Source organism: Acanthochromis polyacanthus, chromosome 5 (genome assembly GCF_021347895.1).
Source record: "Acanthochromis polyacanthus isolate Apoly-LR-REF ecotype Palm Island chromosome 5, KAUST_Apoly_ChrSc, whole genome shotgun sequence".
Lineage (NCBI taxonomy): Eukaryota > Metazoa > Chordata > Actinopteri > Pomacentridae > Acanthochromis > Acanthochromis polyacanthus.
The window spans coordinates 26527777-26543755 of record NC_067117.1 but is presented as its reverse complement, the minus strand read 5'-3'; the positions used below and the strand labels follow the sequence as shown (position 1 = coordinate 26543755).

Genomic DNA, 15979 nt, shown 5'->3' with positions numbered 1-15979 from the left:
CATGCACAGGGAGAACATGCAAACTCCATGCAGAAAGATCCCAGACCCACACCGGGATTTGAACTGGGGATCTTCTTGCTGCAAGGTGAAAGTGCTAACCACTAGCCCACTGTGCAGACAATGGGAAGATTAAGAGCAGGAATCAACTTTTGTTTCAAAGATCTGTCAAAATTACACTTCAAGTTAATTCATGTACATCTTGACTTAATTTATCATTAAATCTCTGCAAACTGCTATCATTTAAAATCAGCACAGTCACTCTTACCTGAAGTTCTGGTTTGTCAGGACCCGACGATTTCTTCTGATGTGCCGGAGCGTGACTGGCAATAAAAGGGAATCAAAGAGGAACAAGGAAGAGGGGCACATGACCTGTAATTCACTTGATCCAGGAACTCAACTGTGCGAGGGCACTTGCCTGATAACATCAAGCAAGTTTGGAGTTTGTCTCTAGACTCAATCCTGATCTGCACTCTGACAAAAATTTTCAAAAATCCCAGAAGACTATCGGTGGTGAAGAAACATCTTATTTGAATAAAGACAGACTGAAAACTAAAATAAAGCTGAAGATTATTTGCCTCTTGCAGGTCTATCTGCTTCCTAGTTAATCTGGTGAATTTCCAGTCAAGGCTCACACAATAAAGAGATAAAGATAAAGAGACTTTATTGTCATTGTGCAGGAAGTATAATGAAATTACGCACAAATATTAAATACTAGTTCCTCAAGCAAGAGTTCAACTGTTATAAAATTCTAATTATGTTATCATCAAATGCTCTTTATGATTTCAGCCGCTCTGCTCCCCGCCTTTGGAACTACCGCCCACCTGATATCAGAAACATCAACACACTACACATTTTAAATCCAATCTCAAAACCCACCTGTTCAAACAAGCATACTCACTTTGACCTCCATTCCTCCTTCTCCTTCTGTTTTAAAATTGCTAAATTTTCTTTTTTTTTAATTTTTGAAACTCTTATGTTTTAAACTGTGTATTTGAATCTGTTTTATCTGTTTTATCTGTTTCCTCTGTACGGTGACCTTGAGTGTCTTGAAAAGCACCTATAAATAAAATGTGTTATTATTACTTTATTGTCATTGTGCAGGAAGTATAATGAAATTATGCACAGATATTAAAAACTAGTTCCTCAAGCAAGAGTTCAACTGTTATAAAATTTTTATTATGTTATGATCAAAAGCTCTTTATGATTTCAAACTACTCTGTGACTGTGCACTCTTACAGCCCAATGACCCAGTAAATTTCTATGATCTGACTTTGACCATGAAAAACAACAAGTTGATCCTGCAAGCAGCCGATTGAAACTGGCTGTTTAGAAACTGATAATACCAATGTGACTTGTTTATGTGCCTGCTTAAAAACTAAATTGTTTCCACCTATTGCCAGTCACTCGTTCAGACTCTGCTCTGTTCAAGTGATTCCTTGCACAAGTAAAACTTTGCTTTGACTTGAGAGGCGACTCAGAGTATTTATTTGAAGAATTTTCCTGACAGCATATTCAGCTTCCTGGTTGGTTTTGTTTATCAAATCTCCAGACTATCATTTTTATTGCATACAGCACATGTTGTTGCATCCAAAGTATTTTACTTCGCTGTAATAATATCCAGTGGGCCACAGTTGGTCTGTGTTTATTCTGACGGGAACAAATGATGAAGAAAAAACACCATTTAGCTGTAACCTCCAGCTCTTCTCTCACATGACGATGGTACCAAAGGTCTGAGAATATGCATAGACTGCTTTTCTCAGATAAAACAATCTGCTCACCCTTCCCAAATTCAAATGTAGTGACTTTGCTCTGTAGCGATCAGTCAGAGCTAAAACAATACAGAACCTTTAAACAAAGAAAAAACACTTTTATAAATGTAACATCCTCTGGTGGCCATGTTGTAATGTGCTCCTCTGTTTGGGGATATAGTTTGTGGAGACTGTATTGATTACAAATGGCTGAAGACCTGGCATCAGGAATGACTGTCCTGGAGCTTCAGACCTGCTCTCAGCCCTGGTTCTCCCCACCTCCCAACCTGTCTGGATTGGTCCACAACCACAACTCCTCCTCCCACAAGACCCCAACCATCACCACACCTGATGTAAATCTGTAGCAAGTGTGCATAGGTCTCTGTGTCCCTGTTTTCCTTTGTTGTTTGATCATTTTTATGTTAATTTTGTCTTGAAGCACTAAATTGCTTTACCCTAACCATTTGACATCTGGTTCTTTTTTGTTGCACTCAGCTGACCCCAGCAGTTGCTATTGTCTGCAATAAGGCAAATGGTTTAAAAAAAAATTAAGCCCCAGCTAATTCAACGTGAGCAAATATCACTAATATATGCAGCACTTGGCTTGTACACAAAATATCAGCAAGCTAAAACAGACCATCAAACAGCAGTGACTCAACACCTACAAGTCAAAGTGCAGGGTTTAGTGTACCAGTGTGGCTGACGGAGGAATCTGGATCAGAGCAGGCAGTCACAGACAGGCAGAATGCAACTCTTGCGCCTTTTAAAAAATTAAATAACTCACACTCACTTGTTATGTGAGCCACGGCTGCACAGATATGCATTAAACAACTGTCAAAACTCAAACCAAAACACTCATTATGGGACACCTTAGCTGTGGAATCTCTCATTCTAAATTTCCATTTTTTACAATTGTCTTCATTCTTTTCCTTCCACAATCTGATTTTTTTTTTTTAACCGTGCATAAAAGTAAAGACTAAATACATCTTGAAATATTATACATTAGACTGAGTTTATTCATAGTGCAAGTAAAGACCTGCATTGCATCCTCCTTTGCATGTGTTTGAGAGAGGAGAGAAGGTTGAAGATAAACTAGTTATCACATAACTTGTCATGGAAAATGTAGCCAAAGATAGGTATGGTAAATATATTTTAAAGCACCAGGAGAAAATGGAGTCTTCAAATCAAATGGGTTGAAATGATGCTTTCTTCCAATGTAAAGTCATTTTAACTCTTCATCTTTTTGCATAACTAAACATGTTTGCATGCACTGAACACGTAAACATGCATTGTGGTGGTTTGTAAATCTGCTGATGGAGGTTGTGGTCAGCGAACGTCTTGCAGTTTTGGCTCCTTTTGGGGTCCTTCCTCTGAATTGGGATGTGACTTCTTCTTCACGTTGGTCAGCTGAGCTTTGTAATCTTTAATCTGAGTCCTCAGCAAATGCAGCTCCTTTCGCAGTTCGTTGATTTCAGTGATCAGAGTTACGTTCTCCTGCAGAGATGACAGTTACTGTTAGAATGACGTTCATTCAGCAAAACTCTGCTACACAGTAGCTTCTTTTAGGACTAATGGTATTACAATGATCGTGTCCTCCATCAGTGTTATCACTTACCTTCATTATTTTGACGTAGACTTTGTCGTGCTCTTCAGCAGATAAGGCCAGCCTCCTCTTAAGACTAGCAACAGTCTTCTCCAGGTGATCACGCTGGTTGCGAAACGCCTTCTGAATATCATCGTCTAGACGACTTTTCTCCACCTTAGAAACGGCAAACGCACTTCCAGTTTGAGAGCATGAACTGTTGGTATCCACTACTACTACAGTGTAGGAACCACGCTCACCTCATCAGACTGCTGGAGATACTTGGTGTGAATCGTCTTTACACTGTCCTTCAGTTTTCTTGGATCCTGGATGAAACTAACACAGTTATGGAGGTCTGACTTGAGTCGTTGAAGATGTGTCTCCATATCGTTCACCTGGACATAGAAAGATGTTACAGAGCAGGTTCAAGTTTATTCAAACCTTATGTTTTTTACTCATAAGCTAAAGATTCAGTAGCCTCAGTTAGATAAATAAAGTAGGTATTTCTAAATCTTTTTTATAAAATTCTTCTTGTGTTATTGTCCTTATACAAAACAGCAAAGATAGCTCTTTGCTTTGACTTACTCTGACTACAAGCTTCATTTGATTTGTAATACATAGGATGATTATGGTGAATTTCATATAGAAACAAATGTGTTTACTTTCTGCATCTCTTTGTGCAACTCTTTATCTCTGGTCCTCAGTTTGAGCCTCAGGTCGGAGACCGTGAGCTGCAGCTGAGCGTTGCTCTTGTCGGTTTGTACCAGCGCTTCCTCCAGCTGTCAAACAGGGAAACAGCACTGTTACTGCCAACACCAGAGACGTTATTTACACTGCAGCTGCTGTGATTTTAGATTATTTACATGATGTGATCTTAACACTTTCACAGTTTTTACAGTGGCACGAAAAAGGAAAAACAACCTTATTATTGTGATGTTCTTTTCCTTACTGAATACAACATTCAGAGTAGTTTAGAAAGCGTATGAGAATCCTGAGGCCGGTATAAAAAAAAAAGCTAACTGGAGTCAGGCGATAGCAAACATGGAGTCAAATAAACAAAGCCAAATTGGCGGTCGGTTTGTGATACTTGGAGTTACAATAAGAAATCATTTTAGGTCTGCTTTTTACAGACTTTTGACTCACAATAAAGAGATTTCAGAATAATTACCACCAGGAAATGCTGATCTACATGAAGCTGGAAATGTTACTGACTAATCTCATGGAGTTTATATATTCATCAGGCCACAGTTAGACGTTGACAACTCTCCCTACAAATGGGCACCAAGCTAAGATGACTCCAAAAGCACAGCACAGAATTCTTAGTGAGATCAAAAGGAAGTCCAGAACTGAATGAGCCCTCAGTAGAGGGCAGAACCACGCCCTCTGCTGGCGAAAACCCTGTCCTCCCTACACAACTGATGCAATATGTATCAATTTAGATCATCGTACGTATCTCCCTCCCTACTTGATCTGCTGACCTGTAACTCCACAACTGAGCAGGGGACCTTAGACTGATCTTCAGTGCCAAGTTAGATTATCCTGACTTCAGCGGTTGCAGAGATATCGGACCGGATATAGGCACATACATACATACATACATACATACATACTTACCCAGCCAGATACCGCACTGAATGCAATAACCCTGCTGACGTACCCGTTGGGCGTGGTTAATAACAGCTTAAAACAATCAATGGAGCTGGAATATCTCTGTTCAGTCTAACACACACAAATCATTGACCAGACATGATGTCCACGGCAGGATATCACAAAAGAAGCTGCTGCTCTCCAAAATACATCACTGCTCAATGCTGAGTATGAGAATAGAAGCACTAAAAAGGAGCTTCTTACCAAACCTCACAACAAAGGTGAAGCAGGGTGGCGGCAGCACCATGGTTTAGGGCTGCTTTATGACGTCTGGGCACCATCATCGGCTAAAAGATTAATTCTAAAATTTATCAGTTTGATTTGTGGATTAATCTCTGATGGCTGTCCATTAGCTGAAGCTCTGAAGAAGCTGAGTGATACAGCACGAAAATGTAAAACAATAGCCCACCATTTTCCCTGAACATCGTGCAGGTCTGATCCACAGCTACCTGACACAGTTTTTAGAAAGTATTGCTGCCAGTGCACATTTGACCATTTATTACATCGAAGAGTTCATGTTTTATACAAGCACTGTGAATGTTCAATGAGTGTTTTCAAAAATAATACTTCGAAATAATGTAAATCTTTTGACCTATTAATGTGAAAATATGAAAAAAAAAATCCACTGTTTTGAGACAGCTACATGCACACACCTGACGGATCCTCTCCCTCTTCTCTTTAATGTTGTCTTGTTGAGGCTCAGTCTGCTTCTTTAACTCACTCAGCTGGAATTCAAGAACAAACTTCAGCTTCTCCAGTTCCTGGTTCTTCTTCTTCAAGCCAGAGATGGTGTTGTCCTGTGTATATACGAGGGGAATGCAGGATTTTAGTGGAGAACAGTATGATTAATGTGAATTCACTTTCATACAACTTTCTGCTCTGTAGCATCCCTTCACTTAGTAGGTGCATCCATGCGAGTTTAAAGCAGCACTTAGACTTTCAAACCTGTCAGACAGTTCTTTAATGTCTTCTGTTGCTGTGGTGGAGCTTGTAATTATTATGGAGTTTAGTGACTATATAGATTTTCAATGACAAACCTGTGTTACAAACTTGGAGCGTGAGGACACGGGCCTTTACTTTCAGTGTTGAACTTTGTTTATTGGCCAAGTACTGTTTTCAGTAGAACTGTCATTTGTTATTATGTTTTTAAATTATAAACTGTCACTTGCAAACAGGCTGTTTTGCTAGTATTGTGTCTGACAAAAATCAGGATGGAACAAAGCATGAGATTTTACAGACTGATGACAAACTCCAGGCTTCGTTGTCAGTTCTTCCAGAGGGAATTTGATGAGATTGCTGTGCTTTAAATACACCAGAGGCCTAGTTAACCCTGCCTAAGAGTTGTGACCCTGCTGTGGACATCCAAATAACGATGGACAGGAGGAAACTTTAACCCTGCCAACATTAAAAGACATAGTTCTTGGGAAGTTAAAGTGGGAAACTTTTGATGTAAAAAGACATATGTCTTATCATTTTTAAAATCTATCTCTTGTGACTCCCCCAACATAATGAATGTGCAGAACTAAATTTACTGGAGCATATTTTAATTAAGTGTAAATAAATGCCCCGCTTTAGAGTGACCACAAACATATCCTCATATATTTATGAATATACTGTATTATAATCTTACAGGGTTGTGACAAGATATGCTGCAAATCTGAGTCTGCCAAACTAATCTTCTTAGGTTGTCAGTGAAATGAAAACTGCCAGAAAGGCCTGATCTCAGCTACCTTGTCCAGGCCGGTCCTCTCGTGTCCAGAGATCTGCCTCTTCAGGTCCTCGATGTCGCTCTCCAGGGAGTGGATCAACTCCAGCAGCCTCTGCCGCTCCTGCTTCAGCTTGGTAATGTCAGTACACCTATCATCAATCTGTCTCTGTAGACTGTAGAACTGTCATTGAAGAAATATAAAATACAGGAAGAAATATGAGGAAAGGTAAATCAAAAACAGACAAACTTCTCTCCAAAAATCTAGAATGTTAAGAGTTTCTCTTCTGAATCGAATACTCTTATCAAAGCAAAAATTCACTAAATGCAAGGAGCTACAGTCACCTTTCGGTTCATGATACCGTTTTCTCCCTTCAGATTTGTGTTGATCTCTTTCTCAGTGTGTAGTTTCTTCTCATACTTGATTTGGATGTCACGGATCATCTCCTCCTCATCCTCTTCTGTCTGCTTTATGATCTCTTCAAACATCTGGATCTGCTGCTGGGCGTCCTCCTGACACTACGGAAATAAAAGTGGTCCTATAAACTTAAGAGGTTTCATTCTACCTCATGGTCCACTATCTCGCCATCAACACTCCTGCTGACTAACCTGAGCCAGGAGCTGAGTCTTCTCCTGCAGCTTGCTCTCACACTGCTGTGTGAGATCCTCTAATGCCTGGTTTTTCTTCTCCTCTGCAGACTTCAGCTGCATCTCATATTCCTTCTGCATTCTTTCATATTTTTGCTGAAGATCCTGGTACTTCTCATGCTCCACAATCAGCTTCTGGTTGCAGGATAACTCTGTTTATGATGTACAAACAGACAAAAAAAAAAGACTGACTGCTCTGTGATTTCTTGTAGAAACTAGGATGCAGTGTCCCTCCTGGCCTCTTCTTACCTAAATCTTTCAGCTCCTTTGAGTGTTTTATAGCAGTCTCTGTAGAATTCTTCTGGGTCTCACGATCCCGCTTTTCCATCTCTGTCTTCATGACCTAAAAATGCAGTAAATGCCATGAGCACAAACAAAGGTTAAATGATTCAACAAAGACAGAAGCAAGCACTGACTAGACAGGGGCATGCAAATCCAACAAGTCCTCTATCAATCCTTTTAAAGCAGACCATTAGAAAATACTAAAGTATACAATTAAAAAGTAGATTAAAAAGTTGGAATAGGCAGTATTTCTTCTGTCACAGGGAAAAAAAATCCATGATAGCCTTTCAGGATATTGTAATTCAAGTGGCCTAAGCTGAAACTAGACATTTGTACCTCCTACTGGCTCTGTTTTAAAGTCTTGACACGATAAGGGACTATTTTTGTGCATTTGAATTATATATTTTTGTTCTTGCTCATTTGACTTAGAAAGAGAAGCCTGAATATTCAAATTATGAACCTTGTTTTTTTTTTTGTTGTTGTTGGTATTTTCAGATTTGTGTGTACTGCGGCTTTTAAAGTCGGTTATACTGGTTTCTGTGAGTCATTTTCACCTTTAAATTTGAGCTAAAACACGGTCTTGAAAAATATTTAGTGCACAGCTGTCTGTTAGCTGACCAGCAGCAGACCTGTTGTGTTGTTGTCAGAGTCTCTATTTGCTGGGTGAACTTGTCAGAAAGCTCCTTGAGCTTCTCGTTGTGGTTCATGTCTCTCAAGCGCAGCTGGTACTCGCTCTCCATCTGCAGCTCCTCCAGACGCATCTTCAGCTCCAGCATGCTCTGGGTCTGAAACACAGACAGATGGGAACGTCAGATTATTGACAACTGAGATAACAGAAGGAGCAGAATTGAAACAGTGACCTGGGAAAGTTGTTCGTCAGCTAACAACCAACAATGTCAACTGCAGGCTCAGCTAGCTTGAGCAGTCCAACATTAATGTCGACACTGTTTACGGAGAAACTTCAGTGAATTTCATGGACAGTAGTTGTAGATATTAGTGGCAACAGCATGATCTATAATTAGAAGCCCACTCTACATTATGTGCTCAATGCAGGTGGAGTACAGTAAAGTTAAATGACCTAATGCTGATACACACACACACACACCTTCTCCTCCAGGTCTGACTTGGTGACAAGAATCTCCTCGGTGTGGACGATCTGCATGTTGCTCCTATGTCCTCTTCCTTCCTTATCGATGATCGTCCACACCAGCAGACAGCCGTCTTCAGACACCGTCAGGAGGAACTGCTCGTCGTACGTGATCGCCATCTGAGGACAGTTTGGTCAGTGGACTTGTTTCTAAATTGGTTCAATAACGGCTGACATGACGTCATTTTAGGATTCTCATTACATTCAAAGATGATGCAACATTTGATGAAACATTTACTCACCTTGGTGACGGGACCACAGTGAGCCTGGTACATGATCCACTCCTTCTGGATGGGTAGTGGATATTTAATGGCCCTGATGGTTCCACTGGAGTTCCCAGTGAAGACCACCCTGCCAGAGCGGGACACTGCAAGAGCTGTGTGAGCTACCTCATCAGGAGGAACCTCCCTCAGGACCTGTGAAGCCAACAGATAAAATCATATTAAAACAAGCACACATGGGAGGACAAGAACAAATTCTGCTTTTAAAAAAACTTTAATTTTTTTCAGTGACAGATATGGTGTGTATTTAATATTTAGTGTCAAAGATAACAATATATTATTTTAATGCAGGTTTGCAAGATATGCTGTTCGACAAACAAGGTTTTTTATATAATTTTAAAAGTATTTGTTAAAAAAGAAATACCTTCATTTTTCCTGCTTTACAGCAGTGGAGAAATTTCACAGGGGAATGATTTGGTCTGCTTTATTTGTATCTTAATATGTGGTGGTACAGCACTGCTGGCAGATCACATAAATTAATATATTTGCTTCGTTAGTTTTGTTATTGTAAAATAAAATACAAAACAAAACACAGGGCTCTAACAATCATTTAAACCCCTAGTGTATCGGTTTTTACCAGTAGTTTCATAATGATTGGCTCTCTACTCTAAAACAAGTCCACTAATTGCTTCTTGTCAAATGCTACTGTGGATGTAGCATTTTGATTAGCTGTGAGAGTGCTGATTTTTATATTTTCAAACTGTACCAAAGGTAAAATTATCCTGTATTTTGTATAAAACATTAAAATAACAGTCTACTACTTCTACTCTTCTGAATCTGTGAAAACTGAACAGATACAGGAGAGTGTTGAGGTGACTGGCCTGACAGTCTTGGATCTCCTTCAGCGTAAGGTCCGTGCCCACAGCCAGGATAGTCTTGCAGTCTGAGGAGAAGGCGACACCTGTATAGCTGCAGGATTTCAGAACACTCTCGGACACCCGTTTGCCGGTCTGTGTGTTCCATTCATACACTGCGCCGCCCATCCCACACGACACCAGCCTGCTGTCGTCCAGGCTCCACTCAATGCCACGTACCTACAAAAACACCACCAAAATTAAATTAAAACAATGGGTCGACTGTATTCACATTCTCCTGCTTGACTCACCTTTCCATTGTGGCCCTTCAGATTGAGGATGTTCTCAAAAGAGGTCACAGAGTAGATGTGAATGATGTTTCCACTGACTGCTGCAAACAAGTGGCCACCGTGGCTGAAAGCACACTTAGGGTATGAAATGAAGAGGTCAAATAGGCAGAAGTTCAGTTTCTAAAAAATCTGCAATTCAGATTCACTGTACACACAACCAGTACACATGTACTGTGTACTTTACCTCTTGGCAGCTCCGTACAGTGAACTCCTTGAAGGTACGGATGTCATCAATGACCAGGTTCATCAGCCTGAGTTTGTCTGAAAAGCCCACCAGGATGAAGAGGCCAGTGGGGTGTAGAGCTACACTGTGTGCCTCTTCCTGGAACTCCTTGTAGAGCTCCAGCACTCTGGTGACAGTTGGCAGAAGAAACACAGTAGTATGTCCTTAGAGTTCATTTGGACACTGTATGCATACAACAATAACACTGAAAACAGAGCTTGTTAAGTCGCTTAGTTATTTGTTGTTTATTACCAGCTGTGCTTCACTGTTGTCCTCATCAAGCAGTACATGATCTCGCAACTTGGCTAAGACTATGCAACTAAAATGCCATGGACAAAAAACAAAAGGCTTGTGTGTGTGTTTTACTTTGTCTCATAGTTCCAGATGCGGACAGAGCGGTCCAGAGAGCTGGTGGCTACGAGGGGCTTGCGAATGCAGACGGACAAACCAGTGATGGATTTGGAGTGGAAGGGCTGAGACAGAAACTCAAAATGGAGTTGTTCCTCCTGATGGATAAAGTAGGAAAGTTTACATCACCTTAGTGATCTGAAGTCGAGGTGAAGTTGCTCTTATGCCTTAAACATAATATAGAGAAACACGGCGGTGGCAGACAAGGGGAAGAAGGTGCCAAAGAGAGAATGGAAGGAAGAGAAAGGACAAACTGATTTTCACAAAAAGACATGAAAGCACTTCTGTAATACTTCAGCTCAGTCAGACTAAAGAGCACACTAACATTTGGGAATAACAGCTGGGGTTGATGGGAAATAATGTGTTTTTCATGTAACAAACCAAAGCCAGTTAAAATCTTGACAAAAAATGTTACTGGATCACCAAATTATTAGCTTGTAGACTTCTTTCTAAGGAGGACATTATTTGTCTGCAAACAGCTGACACAAGGTTAAAGAGAGAAATAAAAGACAAAAGAAAGAAAATATTGCAGTTACTCACAGAAAGATAAGAAACATAATGTGTAAAGTAAACACTAGTAACAACTAAACTGAACAAATGATTCTGAATGCTGGACAGCTAGTGGTTATGGACAGAGAAGCTGACAGTGTGAGGATGCGTGTACATGGTAAAACAGCACTGCATTGAAGAAAACATAAACATGACTGTACAGCACCTTGCTCATGTCCACAGAGGACAGGCTGACACTGTACAGCTGTCCTCTGTCTGTGCTGATGGCCAGAGTCTCCTCTGCTGGACTGATGCACATGGTGTCAATCTCTTGGCATTCTGCTGGAGTCAAATCATTTCTGCATGGAGGGATCTGACACAAATACAGTCATACAGCGCATTCAACGACTCCGCATTGCTGCTGAGGTTTCAATTTTGAGCTTGAACGTTTACCTGCACCTCCCTGCTCTTTCTGTAACTGTCCTCTTCTGTCTTTTCAAACAGACAGACAGTGCCAGGGCCAAGAGAGCAGGCGAAACCTTTGGAGTAGGACAGGATGGCTGTGATGCGAGGGACAGCAGGACTTTCATCCACATCACAGTCTTTTATCTTCTTCATCTCCACCTGTCTGTGCAGTGAAGTCACAACTTGAATGAACAGACAGATTCAGCAAAACTAACACACCAGTCAAAGATGAATAAAACAGTGAAGAGAACTTGTGTAAAAAACATTGTCGGTTCTAATGACTGCATCCCCACTAGGGATAGACTGATGATCCGCCTGGCGATTAATGTGGCCGAAATTTGGCATTTTATATTGGTGTCTCTATTTTTATTGACCTCTTGCTGATAAATTAAATGCACTACTTCAAGCTTACATTATCTCATTTGAGGTTAATTTGGTCAACTTGCTAACAGCTGCACATTAAAGTGTAAAACATGTTCTTTCCTGTTGCCCAGTTCACTGGGCCGCCCTTTGACTATTGCAGAAGATTTCGATAACCTTTCATCATTAAGGTCTGTTGGTTATATACTGGCCAAAGTTGAGGTCTCTTGGAGGTACCCCCAGTCCAAAGTTAACCCCTGAAAATTACCACAAAAAAATAATCTAACAATTACTTCAAAATAGCGGACTTCCTATTCGGTAAAGGGTACGGCTCCAGGAAGCTTTTCTTTCGGCCCGAACATGCTACATGCTCAACAAATTTTGTAGACGGAGGTGAAACATCCTGAGGGGGAAAATTTTTTCCAAACGTTGCAGGGAACACTCTAAAGCCAATTTGCCACACACATGCGGAAATCTCATAAAATATCAAATTTTTCACCAGTTCTGATGTATGTGCAAATTGTCACACATTTTTGAGCATGTTTAGGCCCTAAATAATGTGGTTCTTTTTGGTGAACAATAATTCCTTGCATTCCAATAGGGTCCTACGTACTGTCAGTACTCGAACCCTAAAAATGCTTTAAGATATGGACCTTAGTTGGCAATAAAGGTTATAGAACAGAGAAAGATTAAGAAAATAAAAAAACAGCAGATGTAACTGCAAGAGATGAACTCATCACTTTCTATCCCACATAAACAGAGGAGATTGTCCTAATTCAGTCACTCCTGTTTCTATTTTTGCATATTTAGCTATAGTTACCCTTAATAATGAAGAAGCCTAGTTATGAATGACAGGTTCTTTGCTGTCCCATACTGTTAATACATTACATGTAATGTGTATCAATTCTAAATATCGGTCGTCGCCTATTCTTGATTACCAATAATTATCATCGTTGTCGGCCCTAAAACAAACAAACAACAACAACAACAACAAAACACCCATATCAGTCGATCGCTCATCACCCCTACACCCTCATTCTTTCAAGCCATTTCCACACATTGACATCTCTACATTAAATTACCACCAATTAATTACATGATCCCTGGGTTATAAGTTATTTGACCCTGACTAGTTATTGAAGAACAGCACTGACATTATTCTATTATTCTCTTACTGTCAACAAATGTAATGAATATTTGATGTGATTCACTGGTGTGTTTTAACTGTTTCTGATCAACAATGGAGCTCTATGACAGGAATACGATAAGTCAGGTTGTGCTTACTAAGACAAAGGGTTTTTGATATAATTTCCTGAGAATCACTAGTCTGTTGGTTACTTTATCAACAATTTAGTCTCGATAAAGCAATGTCTATGATGGAAAGGGTTCATCTCTAATCTGACGTTTGCTGCACATTTATTAAATGCGATCCAGGGGTTACTATGACAATCTGTCTACAAATTTTGTCTTTACAAATTTAGTGTGGCAAAATTAGTGTTGTTCAACCTCTGACCTGTCCGACTGTCCCTGCGCAGCCTTAGATGGCACGCTGATCTCCTTTCGCAGATCTCCAGACTCAAACACCAGCAGCCTGCCGGTGTCTGTCCCTGTAATCACTCTCTCCTCCGACATCCAGGCATGGCACAGGAAGTTGACAGACTCCACTTTTGCAAAGCTGCTCTGTCTCAAGGCTCCCTCGGAGTAGCGGAAAAGCTTGAACACACCACTTCCACTCACACAGAGCTGCATGTTGTTATAAGGGTTGAAGCTGACCTGTTAAAATGGTACAATATCCTCAGCGTACAAGTATAACAGTTGTGGCTGCACTGACACAGCACAAATGACCCACCTGAGTAACAGGATTGTTAGAGTTGGTTGTCTTCACCGTTGCCAGGATTTTGTGTTTCTCCCAAAGCCAGAAGATCAGCGTCCATTCTGGGCTGCCTGCTTGACCTATCAGGTACTTGGAGTCCGGGGAGAAAGCCATGCAGACAAACTCTTGAACTGACAAATCTCCTGCAGTCAGAACTTTCCTACGTCGGCCCTGCTCATGCTGCAGGTCTAACACGGTGATGCAGGCCTTCTCTCCACACTCTGACACTGCCAGGTAACGCCGGTTGGCACTCAGGGCCAGAGCACGCAGGCCTTGACTTTTCTCTGAGCCTGTAGAGACATGAACAGAGAAAATCCACATTCACAGTGTCAAAAGGAATGTAATGATGAAATAAACATTAGCAAAGTAAACTTTTCTTAATATAAATACAGTCAGCATGTTAAGTATTTTTTGTTGTTGTTGGACAGTACAAAAACCACAATATAATTACAAAAAAAGTTGTGAAGAAATGAGGCAGTCTACCTGAAATGAACCTCTGACTCCTCTGGACGGTGTTGTAGCAAATGCAGTTGTTCCCGCTGGGGAAAACCACCGTTTGTTCGTCAAAGAAACACAAACCGTTTTTTACTCCAGCCCGCACACCGAAAATGAACTGAGACTGAGCAACTACTGCAGCCATTTTGAAGGTTTTTGTTTTTAGAAACCTGCGAACAGACTTTAAAACCTGCAGAAATCTACATTAACTTGAGCTAGCGCTAGAGTTGAAAAGTACCTAGTAACACAAGTTGCCAAGCGACGCTGGACTCCAGCAGCTGGAGTCACGTCGCTAGGCAACGCCGGGAGTCCCGTGAGAACTTGAAAACCATCGCGTGATTTCAAGGTGGTGCACTTGTACCGATGGTTGCCACCTGTCCCTTAAAATACGGAATCGTCCTTTATTTGACAATTAATTGTAGCGTCCCGTTTTGATTCAATACGGGACGCTAATTGTTCCGTATTTTCATAAATGTCCCATACACGTCTGTCACACACGCATCAAAACTGCATAATAAACAAAATAAAACACAGGAAATATTAAGGGCAGCCAGTTTCATCTTCCTTAGAACTATGTAGCGAGGACCCGATGCGAGGTCCAGCAGGTGTGTTTGCCGGTCCTATCACGGATTTCCTGGTTACAGACGCTGCTGCTCCCGCGTGTTACACCCGAAACTCCACCACATCCAAAGATGCAAAAACGTTTTCAAAAGCACAGACGTGAGTGGGAAGACTGGAACCCCTGGCAATAGGTACAGGGCAAACTGTGTTTTCTGTTGCTCATAGACCAGCTGAAGTAGCAACATCAGAGACCAACATGTAAGAAACATGAGAACAGAGAGAACCCAACCAGCAGGTCACAGTTTGTCATCATCTAATCCTCTCCTGAAGTCCCTTTGGTAAGGGACATCAGTACATGGTTGTGAATTTACCAGAGGATGATTATAGTCAGACTAATGTGGCCGTAGACTCTACAGTATTTTAGTGACTCAATAAATGCCCAAGTTGTTTAAATGTTTTTTTTTCATTTAAAAAAAAACATTTATTTAATAGCCTATATGTGATCAATAAATGGCCTTTGCCTATCTAAAGAAAAACTCAGAACTCTGATATGTTAACGGTATTAAATAAATAAGTCAGTAAATACATTCATACACACATAAATAAGTGAATACATTCATTGTGTTGAAAGATTTAGATGGGAAAAATATCTCTAGAGAATTTCTTTGTACAGTATTCTGCATTCAGTTCTTTATGTTTTTGCAGAATCCAGTATTGGACACTGGTTGTCCATTACATTTTATTAGTATGGTTTCACTGTTTAAAATGATGCCACATCTTTTTAGACAGAACCTGTGAACATAAAACAATACAAAACTCTTAGTGTTGTGTTAATAAAGCAGTTAAAGCTTTAAGTATGACTAAATGCTTTTTTCAAAATTAAATATACCACTCCTTGGGTGGTTGTGGCCCCAAGTTCAG

At 40.5% G+C, this 15979-nt stretch overlaps 1 protein-coding gene across 1 annotated transcript; it reads right to left on the bottom strand.

Moving 5' to 3' along the window:
• Positions 1–2741: 2741 nt before the first annotated feature.
• On the bottom strand, positions 2742–14747 carry cfap57 (cilia and flagella associated protein 57). The gene is made up of 21 exons (XM_022199046.2): positions 14486–14747; positions 13979–14292; positions 13643–13902; positions 11758–11932; positions 11531–11677; positions 10774–10913; positions 10369–10534; positions 10146–10259; positions 9862–10074; positions 9002–9175; positions 8718–8879; positions 8242–8397; positions 7580–7673; positions 7292–7482; positions 7028–7201; positions 6708–6866; positions 5631–5774; positions 3993–4109; positions 3591–3725; positions 3364–3507; positions 2742–3242 (listed from the first exon to the last, which is right to left on the bottom strand). Exons 1-21 carry the CDS (start codon positions 14640–14642, stop codon positions 3075–3077), a joined length of 3504 nt encoding a protein of 1167 aa, XP_022054738.2. The 5' UTR covers positions 14643–14747; the 3' UTR covers positions 2742–3074.
• Positions 14748–15979: the final 1232 nt, after the last annotated feature.

Excerpts from the sequence above, each read along its gene's own strand:
- cfap57 (XM_022199046.2), bottom strand. The coding sequence starts at position 14,642 with ATGGCTGCAGTAGTTGCTCAGTCTCAGTTCATTTTCGGTGTGCGGGCT. Across the intron at positions 3,508-3,590 it reads ATCTCCAGCAGTCTGATGAG|GTGGAGAAAAGTCGTCTAGA; the intron begins GTGAGCGTGGTT and ends GCCGTTTCTAAG. Across the intron at positions 3,243-3,363 it reads TCTACGTCAAAATAATGAAG|GAGAACGTAACTCTGATCAC; the intron begins GTAAGTGATAAC and ends TCATCTCTGCAG.